Source organism: Sebastes umbrosus, chromosome 18 (genome assembly GCF_015220745.1).
Source record: "Sebastes umbrosus isolate fSebUmb1 chromosome 18, fSebUmb1.pri, whole genome shotgun sequence".
NCBI lineage: Eukaryota > Metazoa > Chordata > Actinopteri > Perciformes > Sebastidae > Sebastes > Sebastes umbrosus.
Genome location: NC_051286.1, coordinates 846,888 through 865,610, shown reverse-complemented (window position 1 = coordinate 865,610; position 18,723 = coordinate 846,888). Strand labels below are relative to the sequence as shown.

The following is an 18,723-nucleotide window of genomic DNA, read 5'->3' as shown; positions in this document are numbered from 1 at the left end:
TTTACTGCAACACGATGATCAAAATGGTTCTTCCTCCCCTGATGAGGAGCACATTTATCAGATTATTATGAAACATTTGTAATTTCTCTACCATGAAAACAATAAAAGTAAAGCAGCTTGAAGCCTTACCTTTCGTTTTGAAGGCGAAGTTGCAGAACTTGCAGACGTACGGCCGGACGTCGGTGTGCGTTCGGATGTGTTTCTTCAGCATGCTGGGTTTCTTACAGCGGATGCCGCACTCCTCGCAGATATATTTCCCCCGACCGCGACCACGGACGTAAACGTAGTCCTCGTTGGATTTGTACCTGGAAGAAAGAGCAAAAGAATGTATATTTCTTTTCCTTAGATAGACGGATAATGATATGTTTGTAATAAATTAAATCTGACTTAGAGACTACTTTTTCAGATGTTCCTTTGTTTTCTCCTCATTCCTTTCTGGATAAATGTACCTGAACAAGCCTCTATCCAAATGAAACAGTGAACACACCCCTCTGTAGTTGACCTGGTCATAACCCACACACACATTTACTTTAACTGTAGCAGAGATTTCTGTTTTTCACGGGATGAGAAGCTAAAAATGGGAAACAATGCAGCATTCCACCTCTTGGGTTTTTTGTGTTCACAGTCTTTAAGCTGCTCCTTTTTTCTAAAAACAGATAACCACAGTCCTCCCTGCAGTCCCACTTATCCTTTTACAAGACTTTAAAAAAAACCATCACTGTCAGACATGATTTTCTATCCCAAAAGAGGCTTCGAGTGAAACAGCGGACACTTGGCAGCAGGATCAGTGCGTGTCTGCGTGAGTCTGTCTGTCATGGAGAGAAATTACCACCAACCACCAGTCAGATGCTGGTAAATGTAGTCTGTCGTTGCTGTGCTGCAGGAGCATCACACTCTGAGAAAACCTGTCTTTGTGGTGAAATAGTGAAAAAGCTGTTTCCTGTCCTGTCTGCAGCGGCTGGAGGACGACAGGTAACGGGTAGTTCAGGGCCTCGTGTTGAAGGAGGTCAAATATCAGGTACATCAAACGATCCGTCTGCGTCGGGCGGCGAGGGGGAATTTGTCTTTCAACTGCAGTGGGAAATACCTCTGAACGCTCGTCTGAGTCGAGACGTTTACACAGCTGCGGCCAGTTATGAAAATGAATTATGATTATTTAGTTTTATTTTATTCACGGCACACGGTTAGATCATAAAGCAGATTGTCTTTCAAAACTACTGAAACTTTCAAGGGACACGAAGAAGTAATGGATTTCTTTTCTCTGCCAAAACTTACACTTTGTGGATTTCTATCGACCGCGTCTTGTTTTTTTTGCTGTGTTTGTTTTTGTGCATCAGTTTGTTAATTTCTTGTGTGCACGCTGTTTATGTAAGTGCATGTTGTGAGCGTCTTTGACTGTTTGTCCTGTTTGTATGCTTTCATCCACTTATTGCTTCTAAAGTGTCCTTTGGGGACAAAAGAGAATTACTTCACTGTCTGCTGCATTTAATAACTCCCTGCATGTCTGCGTGTGTGTGTGTGTGTGTGTGTGTGCACCGTCTGCTCCATTCAGTAACCTTGGTCTCGTTGGCTCTACTGTACGACTATAAAACGTTATGATACTGTAGGAATGTCTCAGACTACAGAGGTTTCCAGCCTCACACAGCCTTTATTTGACCACCTAATGTCGGACGAATCCCTCTGCTCTCTATGTGGAAAAATAAATAACATCCTAATTAATAATAAAAGGATCTTTTTGGTTTCATCGCTATCAAACGAGCAGATTCAGGAAACTTTTAAATAACGTTTCGTTAATTATATCTGTTCACAAATAAAAACAGTTCACTAATTATTTGACAAACGGGACGTGAACACTGGATTGATAAATGACAGCAGCGTCGTTCTGCCGTGCGTCGGCTCGTCCAGATGCTCCCCACGTAGTCTTTATGAGGCGCTGTGCAAAAACACTGGCGCTGCATCGTTATGAATCTCCCAGAGAACCTGATATGGAGAGGGCAGAGTGCCGGTATGCATGAAAAAGTCACGGTACGTCGAAGAGTAAAATGCGTACCGGTGAGTACCGGCCCACTTCGAGCACTGACTGCAAACATATTTGTGATACGTCCAAAACAAACGTAATCCGCGATGCAGTTTCTTTGTATTGGGACGTAATTTTTAGGAGACAGGGTTGTTCTTTTGGCACCAGAAGTAAAGTAGAATTATTTTATTAGTTTATAATAAGGCACTACCTGGCCTTGCACCAGACTACCTTGCAGAAATGCTTTTGGTTTATGAACCAGGAAGACTCAGATCCTCTGGTTCTTCTCTTCTAGTTGTTCCACAAAGCAGAACAGAAACATCTGGTGATGCTGCCTTCCATAACCTTCTAGAGGAGCAGAGAGGAGCTGGAAATATTCATATTTATAAACGTAAACTAAAAACCCATCTATTTAGTCTGGCTTTTATGTAGTGTTTTATAATTTTATGTTTTTTATTGTTTCTACTTATTTTATTTATCATCATCATTATAGTGTTTATTTTATTTAATCAACGTTTTATTGCTGATCATTATTATCTTTTTTATTCTATTTTATTTTATTAAAAATGTTATTATTTTAATACATTCTTTGTATTTATTTATTTTTATTGTTATTTGTATTTCCTTGTACTTTATTTATCTTTTATTATCTTAAATACTCATCTCTTATTGCTTTCTTATTCAATGAACTTTTATCTTGGTTGTTTTGGTGCATTAGTCTCTAAATCTAAATCCATTTTTAACACTCTATATTTCTGTCAATCGTCTGTCCAGTACTTTGAATTGCATTTGACTTGTTTGAAAGTTGCTATATAAATAAAGGCCCGATAGAGAATACTTTATTTCTGTCTTTTTTAGGTTTGCCGTATGTTTAGGAAGCCGGGTGCAAAACATTTTGTGCGCTCCAAAAAAAACTCCTGCAGAAATAAACTGTACTCTCACATTTCATATCTCATTTTTTAGTTGTGCAGGAGTAAAAAATAAACTTCTTCTTTAAATCATTAAATTGTCCCCAGTCTTATCTTTAAAAGTTTATATGTTTTATAAGTATCAGCAGGAGGCCACATATTGTAGTTATGGACGCGTCAGTCGTGCTCTGAGGTCACTATTAAATACTAAAAATTAAAAATAATGATGTTATTATGAGTGAGATACTTGTTATAAAATACAACAATACATATAAAATAAATCTAATAAAAAATATAAAGTAATAACATAAACAAAATAAATAAATATGCTGCTTTTAAAAATACAACTAATGAGGGACAGACCACTTCACACCAGTCTATTAAATTGAGAGCAAGAATTATGAAAGCCGACGTCCAATTAGAGCGCTGCAGCCGAAGCCGTCGGCCTGTGATGGGTTTACCAGGCTCAGGCTGCTGGCCGGACTCTCACAGGCACACATTAAGCCCAAAGAATAGGTTGTAAAAGGATAAGTCTTTGTTTTTCTTTTTTCAAACTTAAGAAGATTTTCAGATTAATCATGCTGAAACAGATGTCAACAGAAGTTCATAGAAAGGTCATCGGCGTTGGTTTTTGTTGAATATTGAATAGTGAGGGTAAAAGAGTAACGAGACAGCTCAGTGTTCTGGGAGTTTGAGGCTGGTTGACTTGTTTTTGTGAGTGGAAGAGCAGCGTTTAGGTTCGTATTCAGTCTGAGATCCTCTCGTTGGGTTTCTCTTACTGTTCTTAAAGGTGACCAGGCTTCTGCTGTCAAGGCGTCTCAGCTCTGGAGCTCTTCGCCTGAGAATCGGAGGCTTGCGGATTCAGTTCTTAAATAACTTTCTAAATCTGATAACTGGTTTTATTTTGGGATATGTTTTAGTTTTACTTCATGATACATCCCTCTTCTCATTAAATTTTACTGTCGTCTTTTCCTCTTATTACCTCCGCCGAGGAGGTCATGTTTTTCGGTTTGGTCTGTTTGTTTGTTAGCAGGATTATGGAACTCATAGCCCGATTTACATGAAACTTGGTGGAAGGGTGAAGCATGGGCCGAGGAAGAGTCCATTACATTTTGGAGCAGATCTGAATCACACGGCGGATACACAAATACTTTACACGAACATTGTGAGATAGGGCATTTGGCAGAGGTCTGTGCTCTCAGAGTGGCCTTTAGTAGAGGAACTAATCCCCAAAACGTGTTTGAGATATCCCTACCCAAGGTAGAACAAAAGGACAACCATCATCACTTTAATATACGCTTTTGAAATGGATGGTTGTATAGACATATTTTACTGCAAAGTTAGTTGTTTTGGTTAACATTTGGACTCCCCAAACGTCTTGATGAAACGATGATGAGGTATTGATGAAACGTTTGCTTTATTGTTTGCAATAATCCTGAGTTACATGTGATAAGACAGACGCTGTCCCTTTTGGAGAAGCCCATTTCACTGTTTTCGGTTTTGGGGAGGGATCCAAACATCAACTAAATAAACTCATTTTACAGTAAAATATTTTTATACAACCATCATTTAAAAATCTAGACATATTAAAGTTATGAAAATAACATGGTTGTGCTTTGTTCTACCTCAGGTAGGGTAGGGGTATCCCAACTTTTAGAGGCCTTAGTTCCTCTACTACATCTAGTTTTAGTCGTTTAGTTACTATAACGGAAGATAGGGTGGAACTACTACAAATAAGAGAGAGAACAAATATGCTTGCTATTTGATTGATTGATTCTTGACTCTGAAAAGGACCATTATGGTTTGGAATCAGGTCTCTAGTCTTCTCAGTTCCTGCTGCTGGTAATTGTAGAAATCTCAGATCCAAATCACTGTCAAAATCTAACCAATTATTCCTCAGCAGAAGTGATATCTGCACACCAGATGTGACTGAAACTCCTTTTTGAGATATTGTGCAAAGAAACAAGTAGCTGAACTGAAAACATCATTTCTACGGCATGGATCATTTGTGTCCGGGAAAGCATCGATCTAATCATACCAAATACAGACCTATTTATAAAGATGAATTTCTACGTAAGGCTTTCTTTAGAACTTTTTCCTTTTGATTATTGACTTTTAAGTCTCTTTAAGGTTTGAATTATTTAGCAGACAATTTAAATTTTAGTAGTATTCCCAGTCATGGAAAAATAAATTGACTCATATAGACTTTCAGTAATAGACTTTCAATCTGCTCTCTGCTCCGGTCTCTAAGGAAGGATGAAACAAACTCTAGAATAATATGTGAGCAACGGCAAACAGCCGGAACTGTCGTTTAAATGCTTTATCGTTCAGGTACCATGTCGGCAAAACTCCTAGAAGATATATGTGCTGTTCATCCCGTCACTAGAATATCTTTGATATTACATAAGTGAATGTTTCTGTCACTTTACTGGACCACAGTTATTGGACTGGTGTGTGTATTTGCAGGACGTACCCGCCTTCGAAGATCTTGATGCGGGTCGGTTCGGTGGCGGGCTGTTTGACCGAGACCTCTTTCTCCACCTGCTCCTCCTTCGACCGCTCCCACGATGCCACTCCCTTCATCTTCCTCCCGAAATTACTGACGTCAACCGGCATCAGCTCTGGCTTCAACTACAGAGACGAGAGAAGAAGAACTTCTGTATTTGCACCCGTGCATGATGCACACTTAAATGTAGTTTTCTGTTAACCCTGTTCTATATCTTATTACCTGATCAAACCTCAGCTTCCAGGCCACAGATGACACCAGCTTTCCAGAGCTGGGTGGCGACATGGCTGCAGTTGAGTACATCATATCAGTGTTCCTCCTCTGTTTGGACCTCAGCAGGGCCAGTGCCGCCTTGGTGCTGAGGTTCAGAGGATTGGGGTTGTATGAGCTTACACACCAGGAGTTGTAGACGGAGCTATGCAAGGCAGTTTGGGTGCTGTTGGGTTTGGTGTAGTTCAGGAAACACCAGCTGACTCTGCTCATAGTGCGCAGGCTCGGGAACTGGAAAAACTGCTGGACATCAGCCACATCCGTGAGCAGCAGAGTCTGGCCCGCTGCTCCGGATGATCCTGCGCTTTGGTTGGCAGCCAGCTGGACCAGCATGCTAACAGGGATTTTACTGGATGAGGGCTGATTTGTGTCGTCAGTGTCCTCTGCATCGTTGGAGGACACCATGGACTGTGGGCTGGAGCTGGGCTCTGGGACTGAATCGTCCACATCGAGCTCCTCTGGGGAGTCCCGACCGCCTGAAACCGGGGAACGGTCTGTGACGATCTGGAGAGGGGGGGTGAAGCTCTCGGCCCGGGGAACGTCGGGAAGGTGGGGGGCGGAGGAACGGACGGGAATGGCAATCTTGGTGGCAACGGGGAAGTCACTTAGTGGAGGAGAAGAGGACATCCTTTCAGACTCATCCATGGAGCCTTCGCTCTTCAGACGAGCTCGATGACCTCTGACCTTCTCAGGCTTGCCACTGCTTTCGGTTCCACTCAGCTCCACTGCACTCATCTCCTTCACAATCTGTCCGTACATCCTCTCCTCCTTCACTCTTTTCTGCTGCTTCGTCTCGATGAAGAGCTCCAGAGAGCTGGCGGGAGAGAGCATGCGCTTGCTGCCTCCGATGCCCGATCCCGAGGCGTCCGTGGTGGATATGGTGCCTGACGTTAGTGACAGTGGGATCCCGGTGTTCAGGCGTTGCTCCGGTAGTGAATCTGGACTCTTCCAGAGAGGGTAGCGCAGCGCTGCAACATCAGTCTGTCCAAGGAAATGTGCTAGGTTGAAACCTGCCCCACTTATGCCTCCTCCAATTCCTCCAGGTGGTTTACTGACACTCACAGAGACAACTGGAGACATGATGCTGTTGTCAGAACCGCCTGGCCTGGCTGAGCACAACCCTTGTGTCCCACTGCCATGGCTGGCTACCAGCTGGCTAACACTGGTGTACATAACACTACTATATGATGGCACATGGGTTTGGATCCGCACAGGAACCAGCATACCAGGCAGAGAAGCCTGGGAGCTCAGGTTCTGGGTGGCAAAGACCGGCTGGACCTGCTGCAGGAGCATGGAGGTTGTGGTGGTGGAACAGGGCAGGGAGTGCTTGGAGGCGAGAGAAGCAAAGTTTTGCTGTTGTTGCTGAGGCAGGGGAGAGGAGCGAGACGAGAACGAGTACATCTGAGAGCTCGGGTTGTCTGGTTTCCCATCGTGTGGCTGCTGATCATGGATCTGCTGCAGGGAGTGGAGCGGTGCTTGTTTGTGGAGTGAGTGTCCAGGCAGGGAGCCCGGGGATCTGATGTGGAGCTTTTGGAGTTGCTGCTGGGCCTGGAGGGTCAGCTGCTGTCTGGGTGTCTGACCGGCCTCCTGACCCCAGTACAGACCTGGTTGCTGGTAGGAAAGGTAGGGAGGACCACTCGGGTACTGCTGGATTACTTCCTTATTCATGACCTCGTGACCTTGATATTCTGATTCAGATGACGAGCCCTGGGTCTGCAGGCGATGCTGATGGGACCTAGTATGGAGAAAAGGTTGAATACTCTTATTCTTCTTCCAAATCAAGTATTATACATAATATAAAAAAATAATATTGTAAGAGTACTTTGAATTCTGCCCGTTCCATCACAGCTAAATACCAGAGGTGTCACGACTCTCCAAACCCACAATTCAATTCTAATTATCGCCAAACAGTCCAATGAGCGCTGTTTTCTTTGGTTGCTTCAGTCTCTAGATCTTCTGCAGCCTACAAACTCTAGTTGTTCTGTCAACGATGCGTTCGTTGTTTACAGAACTCACGGGAAAGGCAAAATGTCACCACACCGGTGACGTCAGGGAAGCAGGAGGATTATCCGGTTCTGTTGTTTCTCCGTCATCTCTGACTTCAGCAGTGGCCGTGGTGTCTCAAAGTGCGGCTGCAGGCTACCGGTAAGATACGTTATGTCGTCTTTAAAGTGTTGTTGTTGTTTTCCTTCGGACGCATGCAAGTAGGCGGGGAGGAGAACAAAAAAAAAAATAGATTTTGATGGTCGTAATTGGAAGGTAACTTCGATCCATTTCCGATATAGAATGGAAGTCGTGACACCTCTACTAAATAAGAAGGGCTATTAGTAATGTTAGGGTTGTGTAGGGAAACCCAGGCTTTCTTACCGGCCATAGAGAGGTTCGTCCTGCAGGCTGTCCTCACTGATACTCTGCTGGAGGAGATGCTGATGGTGCTGTTGGTGTTGGTGAGATCCTGTGCATAAAACATAAGAATGTATGTAATGTATTTTGAGATGAAATTCTTTCCTGACAAAAGAAATCCCACATTATGCTGCCAACTAACTAATTGAGGTCCAAACTCTTCAAGCCCTGCCTAGATTATTGGGTAGAGAAAGACCCCAACACATGTTATCGTCCATCCATCCATCCATTTCCAGCTCTTCCTGGGGGACCCCGAGGCGTTCCCAGACCAGACCAGATATATAATCTCTCCGGCGTGTTCTGGGTCTACCCCGGGGCCTCTTACCAGTTGAATATACCCGGAAAACCTCCAAAGGGAGGTGTCAAGGAGGATCATGATTCCTGATCAGATGCCCGAACCACCTCAGCTGGTCCCTTTAGAGGTGAAGGAACAGCGTCTCTACTCCGAGCTCCTTCCGGAGCTCCTCACCCTCTCTAAGACTGAGCCCAGCCACCCTACGAAGGAAACTCATTTTGACCGCTTGCATCCGTGATCTCATTCTTTCAGTCACTACCCAAAGCTCATGACCACAGGTGATGGTTGGAACGTAGATGGACCGGGATATTGAGAGCTTTGCCTTCTGGCTCAGCTCCCTCTTCACCACAACGGTCCAGTACAGCGCCCGCGTAACTGCTGACGCCGCAGCGAACCGCCTTGTCCATCTCCTGCTCCATGTTTACCCTCACTACTATCATGATACTGCAATTTGGATAAAAGCTGAAGCAAAGTATCACAAATGATTACGCAACTATAGACGATTTGATAACCCAGTTTTAGTGTTGTAATGGAAGGCTTACCACCAGTGCTACTGCCAACTCTCTTGGTTCTGCTGGTTACATCACTGCTGCTGTGGGGGGATCCTGTTGGGCCAGGCCACGCCCCATGTTCCAGAACCTCCTGTTTGATTGACATCTCAGCACCCGCTGGTTCCTGGATGACTGCCTCTGGATAAACACTCAGGGAAGCCTGTCAGATGTATGTGTAAGCAGGAAAGTAGAGTTGGTCAGTCATTATGAAATCCAATGTTGTGATACTAGGTACAAGTACGGGTGCAGTCACAATGTAATGATATAATGTGAGGACATTTGGATGAAGTAGATTCCAAGACACCAGTTTCTAGTAGTGTCTCTTCCATCTAGGTCAGAGTACACAGCTGCTCAAACTAAAGAACAATCAACCCTTGTAGTTTTGTCAACTAGAACTTCCAGTCCATTTTTTTTAAATAATAACAATAGGGACTTTTTTATGTCACCTGTCGGACGAGATATCCACGCCGGCGTTCCTTCATTGCAGAGGCACTGGAGTATATCTCTCCCTGTCTGGAGGAGGACAAGCTTCCATAGTCAAAGGATTTGCTGCGCATTTCAGGCAACTCTGTGGGCAGCGTGCACGGCGCCTGCTCCGACGAAGACCTCCTCATCTCCCTCTGCTGGTGGTGGCTGGAATGACCACTGCCAGGTACCGTCAGGAACTCCGACTGCTTAGGTCCACCGCCAGATGCCGACGAGTCATCCTGGTTCAGAATCACAAAATTGATCAAATTGTACTTATAGTGTGATAACATAGCCAGTAAGAGCCATTACAAGTATATAACAGTAATGATATTGTACCATAACCATTGTAGGATCAATGCAAGCAGCGCATTCTATGAAAACCGTGCAGGAGGGGTAGCTAAAGCTGCGTTTCCACTGCATGTTACAGCTCTGCTCGACTCAGTTCTACTCACTTTTGGTACCAGGTTCTTTTCTCTATGCCGTGTTTCCACTGCAGATAGTACCCCTCAAAGTAGGGTCAGTTCCACCTAGTTACAGTTCTATTGGTACCATCCACAACTTTTGCTAATGGAAACATGACAATGAACCGTTCCAGTGGGCAATGAACTGATCTGAATAGAACTGGACTGCTTGGTGGAAACGTGGCTTAAGATACTTGAAAGCATTAAACATATAATGGGCTACCTGTTTGGTGGGTGAGACAGACTTGAGTCCTTCCTCTCGGTCAAAGGACATGGAGAAGGACGAGGAGTGGGACAGGTTGCTCTCCTGACTGGGGCTGCGAGACAGGCTGGTGCACGTCGACTCAAAGCTTGACTCCCCTGACGAGTGCTCCATATCCGCCAGGCGCAGCCTCTTCTTCTTCGGTGGGAGCTTTTCCGATGGCATCTGGGCGAGTGTGTCACTCCTCTGTGGCAGCTGGAATTCCTCCACATGCTGCGCCTGCTTCTCCGGTTCCTTGATCATCTGAGCTTCTGTATCTTTCTCAGGCTTGTCCGGCTCCTCCGTCACCCTGATCTCAGGAACTTGGATGTTGGGTTGTCGTACTAGCTTGTGAGGGATGTGATAAGGCTGGCCAGGTGACGCTGCAGCTGACGAAGATGAGAGGGAAGCCAGGTCACTGTCACTTTGCAGCTGCTGCTCCATGCTCTCTGTCCTGAATAGGGCAGATTCAGGACTCAGAGCATCTTCATAGATGTCATTGTCGGACTGTTCAGAGTACTGGCTAGAAAGAACTTTATCTGAAGGCTGATATCCTGGCTGCTCAAAGGACTCTGACTTCTCAAAGGAATTTGGCCGGCTGAGGGAGTTGGTGTGCTGGATGACTGATATGACATTCCCAGCTGCCTTCCTGCCCTCAGAGTCAGTAAAGAGTGCAATGTCCTCGGAGCACATGCTGGCACAGGTATCAAAGCTGTCCGACTGGCTGTGAGCGCTGTGAAGAGAGCCCTTCCCTGTTGGGGTGGCTCTCGACCCATCAAGACTACCTTGTCTAAAGTCATAGTCCCCTATCATGTCCACTGAACCACTACAGCTACTGTCGCAGTGCCCAGGGCTGTCCTCTTCATCCCCAACACTCTTCTCTTTCCTCCTTTTTCTTGTGGCTATTTCTGACATGCTAACTTTAGTACCATATGGGCTGTAGGCAATGTGCTCTGGGACTCCTGGGTTGCGCTCACCGATCTTCATACCCAGAGATGAAGCTAAATTCTTGGGCATGTGTCCGTAGCCCTCGGCCTCTCCTACATGGGCTTCATTGGCTGAATGTTCAAACGCAGCTTGTCTTCTGAGTCTGCGCCCCGGTGGGTAAAACACATCGTCCGACGTCATCATCTCATCGAAAGAGTGGCTGCCTCGAATCGCTGGGGGGACGCTAAGGTTAGGAGGGTTGGACGTTGGCATGGAGTTACTCCTAATAAGGGTCCCAGAATCTGATGGAGGCTCCAGAAGCCCTGTACTGCTTTGACAGGGTCCTGTTGGATACTGCTTGGGATCTCCAGAGACTCCTACATCACCTCTATAACAGATATGATCCTCTGCGATCTTCCCCATGTCCAGAATAGCACCTGGTTGCTTTAAGCTAGCTAGGCTGGGGTCTGCCCCCGCCATGCCAACTGTGATAGACTGTCTGGATCTGGAGTTAGGTCGGTAGTACCAAGTCCGACCAAACATAATCTCTTCGTACGTCTTGACGTTAGCATTTGGAGGGCTGATCTGCTGCTCTGCACTCTCAGAGCGTGAAAAGTAGCCGGAGTCTGTGCTGCCTTTGCTGTGAGGACTGAGGAGGTTCAGGGACTGGGACATGGCAGAGTCACAGTCCTGACCTTTTTTCTCATTCAGCCTCAGGGCCAAACGTTGTTTGATGGTAGGGGAGTCATCCAGTGAATGCGCTCTTGCGCCAGCGTGTGATGCCAACATGTGGTGTGACCCCTTTATGTCCTGAAAGGGTGGGCACTCCATCCCCGTGGAGGGGACTCCCCCAGGCTTGGGGACAATAAGGATAGGCACTTTCATTGACCCCACCAGCAGCTCTTCAGCTGAGTCTGCATATGCTGGTTCCACACCACCTACACAGGGACAAAGAGAGGTGCACAATATAGAGAAAAGCAAAGTAGGGCACAAAACAACTGATTTGCATTGAGAAGACGGTGCATAAATGCAGCTGAACAGAGTTAGGCAGCAAACCGTAAAACAATACAAATCTATGCATTATTTTAAACTGGCACTTCTTTCTAAATTTTCTTATCTTTAAGGTTTTGATCATTTAAACAAAATTAAAAGGTCCATACCAAGCAGAAGTTAACACCTTAACACCTATTGATTTCACTAGCCGTGTTTCCTTTCAATTGTCAAATGAATTTTAAGGGAACTTTTGAAATGTCGCAAAAAAAAGAAATGTGAATTAGGAGCGTTTCCATCAACTGGTTTGGAGCGAATAAACTATATTAAAGCGTAGTTTGGTCAGAGGTTGTCGCTATAGGCCGCGCATGGCTGTAATCCGCCAGTAAACAGAGTAGAAGAAGAAGAAGAGGTTGCAAACCGGAAACAAAACAAGTCGGCTTGACCATCTCACCATCTACGATGGAAAAATGGAGAGAGGTCTTCAGGAATTTGTTTCAATTGGGCAAATTTGAATAGTTCTTTCATGTCAGCTAGTATTGTCCATGTTACATGCTGTCTGGAGAAGACACGCATTCACACGTTATGGGAATATCTGAGAAGATGCCAACGATGGCAACAGCTGATCAGTCATGTGAGTTAAATGTTCGCTACGAAAGAATTTATTCAGTAAAGACGTTTCCATAACACATTTAGCGCATCAACTCTTTTTCGACAAAGGCAAAAAACGCCTCAAGTGAGCGGAAAAACTTTTTCTGATTGAATTTTGCCGTTTCAATTAAGCTTTTCTAATGCGACTTCAAAATGTGCATTAAAATATGTGAATGGAAACAGGGCTACTGAGATGAGAACAGACAACGTTATGACTTCTTATGGATGATTCTGGAGATGGAAAAGTGACCTGTATTCTTGTCAGCTTCAAAGGGGATCTGTGGGATGGGGCTGTCTTTGTCCATCAGCATGGTGGAGCCCTCCACACCTTCCTCGTCCGTGTCGGTACTCTGCTCTCCATCCGAGTGGACCTCGGCATCGCCCACTGGGGACGCCTGGTCCATGTCCCCGCCGCGGGCCACAGCTAGCTCTGAAAACGGTACGAGTCCAGCCTTGATGGCGTGAGCGTGGGACTTGCGATGCTTGTAAAGGTTGCTCTTGGTTTTAAAGGAAAAGCCGCAGGGTACACAAGGATATGGCCTCTCTCCAGTATGTGAGCGGATGTGCTTCTTCAAGACGCTGGGCTTGGCGCAAGCTCGACCGCAGTAGTGACAGATGTACTTGCCGGGCTTTTTGGGCTTCTGCTCCTTTTTGCTGTAGCCCTCCTCTCCGGGCTCAGGGCCCGACTGAGAATACTGTCCGAAGGAGCTGGGTAAACTGGGAGATTTCTGGCAGGGAAACCTCCCTGCCCCAGCCCCGTGAGGATGAGTGTGTCCCGGGTGTCCTACAGGGTACAGGTCATCCGAGGGCAACTGGCCAGCAAATGGCCAGGCGTGAGGCTCTAGCCCTGGCTGGGGTTTGGCTCCTGAGAGGAAGCGCTCAGTTTGGGGGTGCTGAGGGTACGGCTGGCCGAGCTGGTAGGAGTATCCCCTCGGGAACCCCTGAGCAAAGGGTCCTTGGGGGTCTTGAGATGGCGGGCCTCCCATGGCCCCAACTGCAGAAGGTCCAGATAGCAGCTTCCCAGAATTCCCTGTAATTGCGTATTTCTGCTGGGGTGCTGATCCGCCCGTGGCACCACACGGCAAACTCTCGCGTTGTTTTGCCTCTGGGTCAGCAAAACTGCTTCGTTTGGAGCTAGCAGAGGGCTCGGACGCCCACTTCCTTTGAAGAGACGCCTTCTCCTTCACTGGTTCCTTATTTGAGCATCTCTGCCCGGCGGCAGCTGATTCACGAGCCTCCATATTGGTGACGTTAGAAGAGGGAGGAGAGAGGGGATGGTGGGGGAGTTGGGAGGGTTACAAGGTCCCAAAACTACCAGGCATGATAGCTGAACCTTTGAGGGCTGCCGACAAGTTCACAGAAACAGGAAGTACCCGTCCATTGCTGAAATAGACTGATTGTAAAGCCAGGCTGGAAACGGGAATCAGGAAGTGGAAATAAAAGGGTGGTGCTTTAGTGGATAACATCAGAACTGCTTCTCTCCTGTTGCCATGTTGTAAACACTAATGTTGCTGTGCGTTATGTTTCTGTCCAGTTCAAGACGGACGAATCCTTGAGTGATCTGGAGAGGACACAAAAAGAAGAAGCTCATTTGAAGTTAACAGTTTATTTAATAGCCTCAGTAGATCAAGTTTAACAACATACTGCATGTTATCAGAGGGGAAATACGAACTTTTCTGTTGGGGAAAGTGCTTGTAGATCGTCTTTCTTTAGCTTCAAAAGTCATCAAGTCTCCTCCCCTAAAGACCTACAACGAAACAGGAGAGAGAAAAACACAATTAGTTTTGTTATCCAAAATCATCCATTAATACAATCCAAAAGTCAGTGTTCACCTCCAGCCTGATGTCTCCCTCTGGTACAACCTGGTACAATACAATGTTTGTCTGCTAAGTGCAACACAACACAATATACTTTGTTGTACAGAGAGGACTCATTAAGTTGTCAAGTACACGCCTGATGTACGAATGCAAATGTCATTGATTGCTCAGTTAGTTTCTTCACACTGGAATCCATCTGTGCTTTCTGCCTTTTCCACCCCTCCTTCCTCCCTCCTCCCTCCCTCCCTCCCTCCTCCTTCCACTCAGTGAGTCACCGATGCAAAGCAAGCCCACGCTGTTCCTAAAAAGACACAAAGGCTTATAAATAGCGCTGTGGAAGTGACGTCGGAGTGTCATAATGTGTGTAGGCGTCCAAAAAGACCAAGTCGGAGAGCAGCCATCAGCGCTAGCACCTTTCCTTCCTCTCCGGGTGTCAGATCTAACTCGCTATGTACTCGTTCAAAAAAGCAAACACACACATGCAGAGAAACAAAGAGACACACACACACACACACACACACTCACACACACACATACGCAGATACAGAACTCGCAGGCATTGCAACTGCACTGCAAACACTGCAGCAGATACGGTGTATATGTGTGTGTTTCCGTTGTTTAACGTTTCTCAACCACACCAACACCTGACAGCACATACACACGCACGCACGCACACACACACACACACACACACATACACACACACACACACACACACACACACACACACACACACACACACACACACACACACACACACACACACACACACACACACACACACACACACACACACACACACACACACACACACACGCCTGCTGAAGTTGCATTTTTGCTTTGTATTTCCTCATCTCGGGGTTTAAACAACCCCCCCGCACTCTGATTGCGACACACACACACACACACACACACACACACACACACACACACACACACACACACACACACACACACACACACACAGTGCAGCCTCAGTGCTGGTAAGCAGGCCTCAATGACGTGTGTGTCTGGGGGCCCAACGTGAGATCTATAAATAGCAATAGAGGAAAACATGTTGTATTCTTAGCAGCAGGAATGTTAACTTTGGGCTACCTTGTGTTTTTCACATGCACAACCCCCCCCCCCCCCCCCCCCCCACACACACACACCAGAAACATTAGCTCAGACCTGGGTCATATTGTGATGTTTTCCATGGTGTTAAGAGTGTAAGAATGTGGTCTGAAACCCAAAGGACTGGTAGAAACAATGGGGATCCAGTTTGGCCAGCAAACTCATGATGACTGGTTAGTAGGACGGTCACCTGACATGATGACATGGATGACAAGTTGATAGTAACAATGCTGTGTGTTGTACTATTCCCTTGAGGGTGAAACTCACCAGCAACGCAGCATCATGTGTCATTAAATGCCTGTAGCACGCAGAAGAAGTAAAGGTAGAGTAGCTGGGAGCAGACTAGTCTTAGGTTAAAATGAGGCCATGGTGGGTTTGGATCAGAGTACCATCAGGTAAACGACTGATTAGTCAACTAACCGACTACGAGGTGGCAGCTCTACAATTCAGAATCACAAGTTAAGGAGGAAACGTGACGTCTCTTTAACTAAAAGTATGTTTGTTGTTCTTTTTCCTCATCCTGCATCGGTACATTAACACTAAACATGCTCAACAGTAACATCGCCTGCAGGGTATCGTGAAGGTGTGCAGCAAAACTGCTGGTACACCGTTGAACGATCTCCATGACCTATATGAGGTCAGGTCCCTGAAGAAAGCCTGATCAATCTCTGCTGATCCGAGCCATCCCTTGTGGTGGAAATTCATGTTGCTTCCGTCAGGGTCAGATACAATCTGACACAATCATCCCCCCCCGGGGATAATAAAGATAACCTGAACCTCATACAACAGTTCGTATGATATCTTAAAAAAGTTATTCCTAATTTTTCGTGCAATTTCCCACGAATGTCCAGCATCAATTTCCGCTCCAGTATTTCCAAAATAACCTTCCATGTTCACAGGAAACAACTTGGTTAGGTTTAGGCAACAAAACTACTTAGGTTTAGGAAAAGATCGTGGTTAAGTTACGCCACACCGGAAATCGTTACGCCGCCCTGGAAGTGGCACAATCTAAATACGGAAGTTCCGTGACAAAAACGACTTAGTTAAAGAGAAATATCACTGGAAAAATATCATAGAAACATATGCTGAATATCAAATAAATACAAATACACTGCAAGAATAAATCCAACTACATAATCACAATAAAATATGAACCAACAGCAGTTCTTCATTAAAACTCTTCGGGCTCTCAGTTTGTAATGTATGAATCCGATGTGCTTCTCTCTGTAGTTGAAGTCCGTCCACCACTTTTAAAAGGTTGTACCATGTCTATGCCTTGAAATTTAAGGGAACAAAGATCATGGCCTGCTGAGTTAAAGTGTCTGTCCACAGGGGATTTATCATCTGTTATGTTCAGAAATACAAGTTCAAGTTCTAGTTTTGCCTACATATACACTCACCGGCCACTTTATTAGGCACACCTGTTCAATTGCTTGTTAACACAAATAGCTAACCAGCCAATCACATGGCAGCAACTCAATGCATTACGTCATCTAGACGTGGTGAAGACGACTTGCTGAAGTTCAAACCGAGCATCAGAATGGGGAAGAAAGGGGATTTAAGTGACTTTGAACGTGGCATGGTTGTTGGTGCCAGACGGGCTGGTCTGAGTATTAAACTGCTGATCTACTGGGATTTTCACCACAACCATCTCTAGGGTTTACAGAGAATGGTCCCAACAAGAGAACAGATCCAGGGAGCGGGGGTTGTGTGGACGGAAATGCCTTGTTGATGTCAGAGGTCAGAGGAGAATGGGCAGAGTGGTTGGAGATGATAGAAAGGCAACAGTAACTCAAATAACCACTCGTTACAACCAAGGTATGCAGAATACCATCTCTGAACGCACAACACGTCCAACCTGGAAGCAGATGAAGACCACCCGGTACTAGCAAGGTGTACCTAATAGAGTGGCCGGTGAGTGTATATGCTAACCCTACAACAAGAAACATCCCATCCTTTCTAGCTACAATGCCACAAATTCACCCAATTCGACTGGATGAGTTTCTGCTGCCAGCTACGGCGTTTTGAAAAAGACACACCCAACTTGAGATCAAAATATATAAACACACTGAAAGCCCAACGAGAGTTCAACCTCTTAGTGATTCCAACAACAGACACATTTACATTCCTGACTCTCACAATTCAAACACTAACTCCTGCTGCCATTCGGGGTCGCAGCGTTACCGTCTGCTATCTATACAACACACCTCGACAGCTCTCTGACCTCCTGACACACACACACCCATAATAACCCTCCGTGAGTTTGACCTTAAGGCATGCAGATAACTCCAGTTTAAACTCCAGTTTAACCTCCAGTTTAACCTTACGTAAGGCTGACTGGTTGTGTAATGAAAGTGTTGAATGGTCTCAGTCTGAGGAGTGAGTGGGAACGTGTAGTGAATGGCTTACATAAAGCTTTATTCATACATGCACAACGGCACAACCTGCTCCAGTTCCTGTGCGTAGGAGAGACACAGCTACTGGTGTGTGTGTATTTGTGTGTGTGTGTTTGTGTGAGCGTGGGAAGTGTGCATGCCAGTTATGTTTGTGTGCGTGTGTAGGCTGGCAAAGGGCATGACGAGACACCCAAGTTGTAGGTAGGTCAGAACAAGAGGCTATACTCAGAGGTAAAAATAGTACTCAAACACTCACACAGTGATTTATCAGAACGCTTTAAATAACCCGAGTTACTCAACATAAAGGAGCAGAGATCAGATCAGCTTTCATACACATGGAAATAGATCTCGGTGCTGCTTTATACCCACTGCATCCTTTTCTTAGAATAACAAACCTCATCTAACTTTGATTTTTTTTGTTCATGTGTAGGCAGACTGAATGATCCAAGCTCTACAATGTGACCGCAGTTATCCAATCACAGGCAGGCTGATCTAAACAGGTGTGATTGCATAGAAACGTTAACGAGGCGCTGAGATCTGACCACTCAGATTATATTTGGATGTTTCTAGGACGCTGTGAGTGAATGCAAACACCTCCGTAGATTCAGTGAACAAACACTGACTTGTTCATGGATGTTATCCTGATCTGCTCCTGACGTTAAGCTTTATATTAACGCACATCCCTATCTATATATATATTTAAGATGAA

General features: G+C 45.5%; 1 protein-coding gene across 10 annotated transcripts in view; it reads right to left on the bottom strand.

Annotated features, from left to right (window-relative positions):
• hivep2a (HIVEP zinc finger 2a) overlaps positions 1-18,723 on the bottom strand; it is a 140,028-nt gene that overhangs the window by 12,259 nt on the left and 109,046 nt on the right. For 9 of the 10 annotated variants that reach the window (XM_037751150.1, XM_037751149.1, XM_037751148.1 and 6 more), the window contains 9 exons: positions 14,361-14,435; positions 12,939-14,249; positions 10,103-11,985; positions 9,397-9,657; positions 8,942-9,110; positions 8,069-8,156; positions 5,654-7,436; positions 5,399-5,556; positions 130-305 (listed from right to left, as the gene is read on the bottom strand). In XM_037751150.1, the coding sequence (XP_037607078.1) occupies positions 130-305; positions 5,399-5,556; positions 5,654-7,436; positions 8,069-8,156; positions 8,942-9,110; positions 9,397-9,657; positions 10,103-11,985; positions 12,939-13,929 (5,509 nt within the window). In that variant the 5' untranslated portion in view covers positions 13,930-14,249; positions 14,361-14,435. Of the gene's footprint in view, positions 1-129; positions 306-5,398; positions 5,557-5,653; positions 7,437-8,068; positions 8,157-8,941; positions 9,111-9,396; positions 9,658-10,102; positions 11,986-12,938; positions 14,250-14,360; positions 14,436-14,520; positions 14,704-18,723 lie in introns of those variants that run through there. The other variant, XM_037751157.1, reaches the window with a different exon arrangement.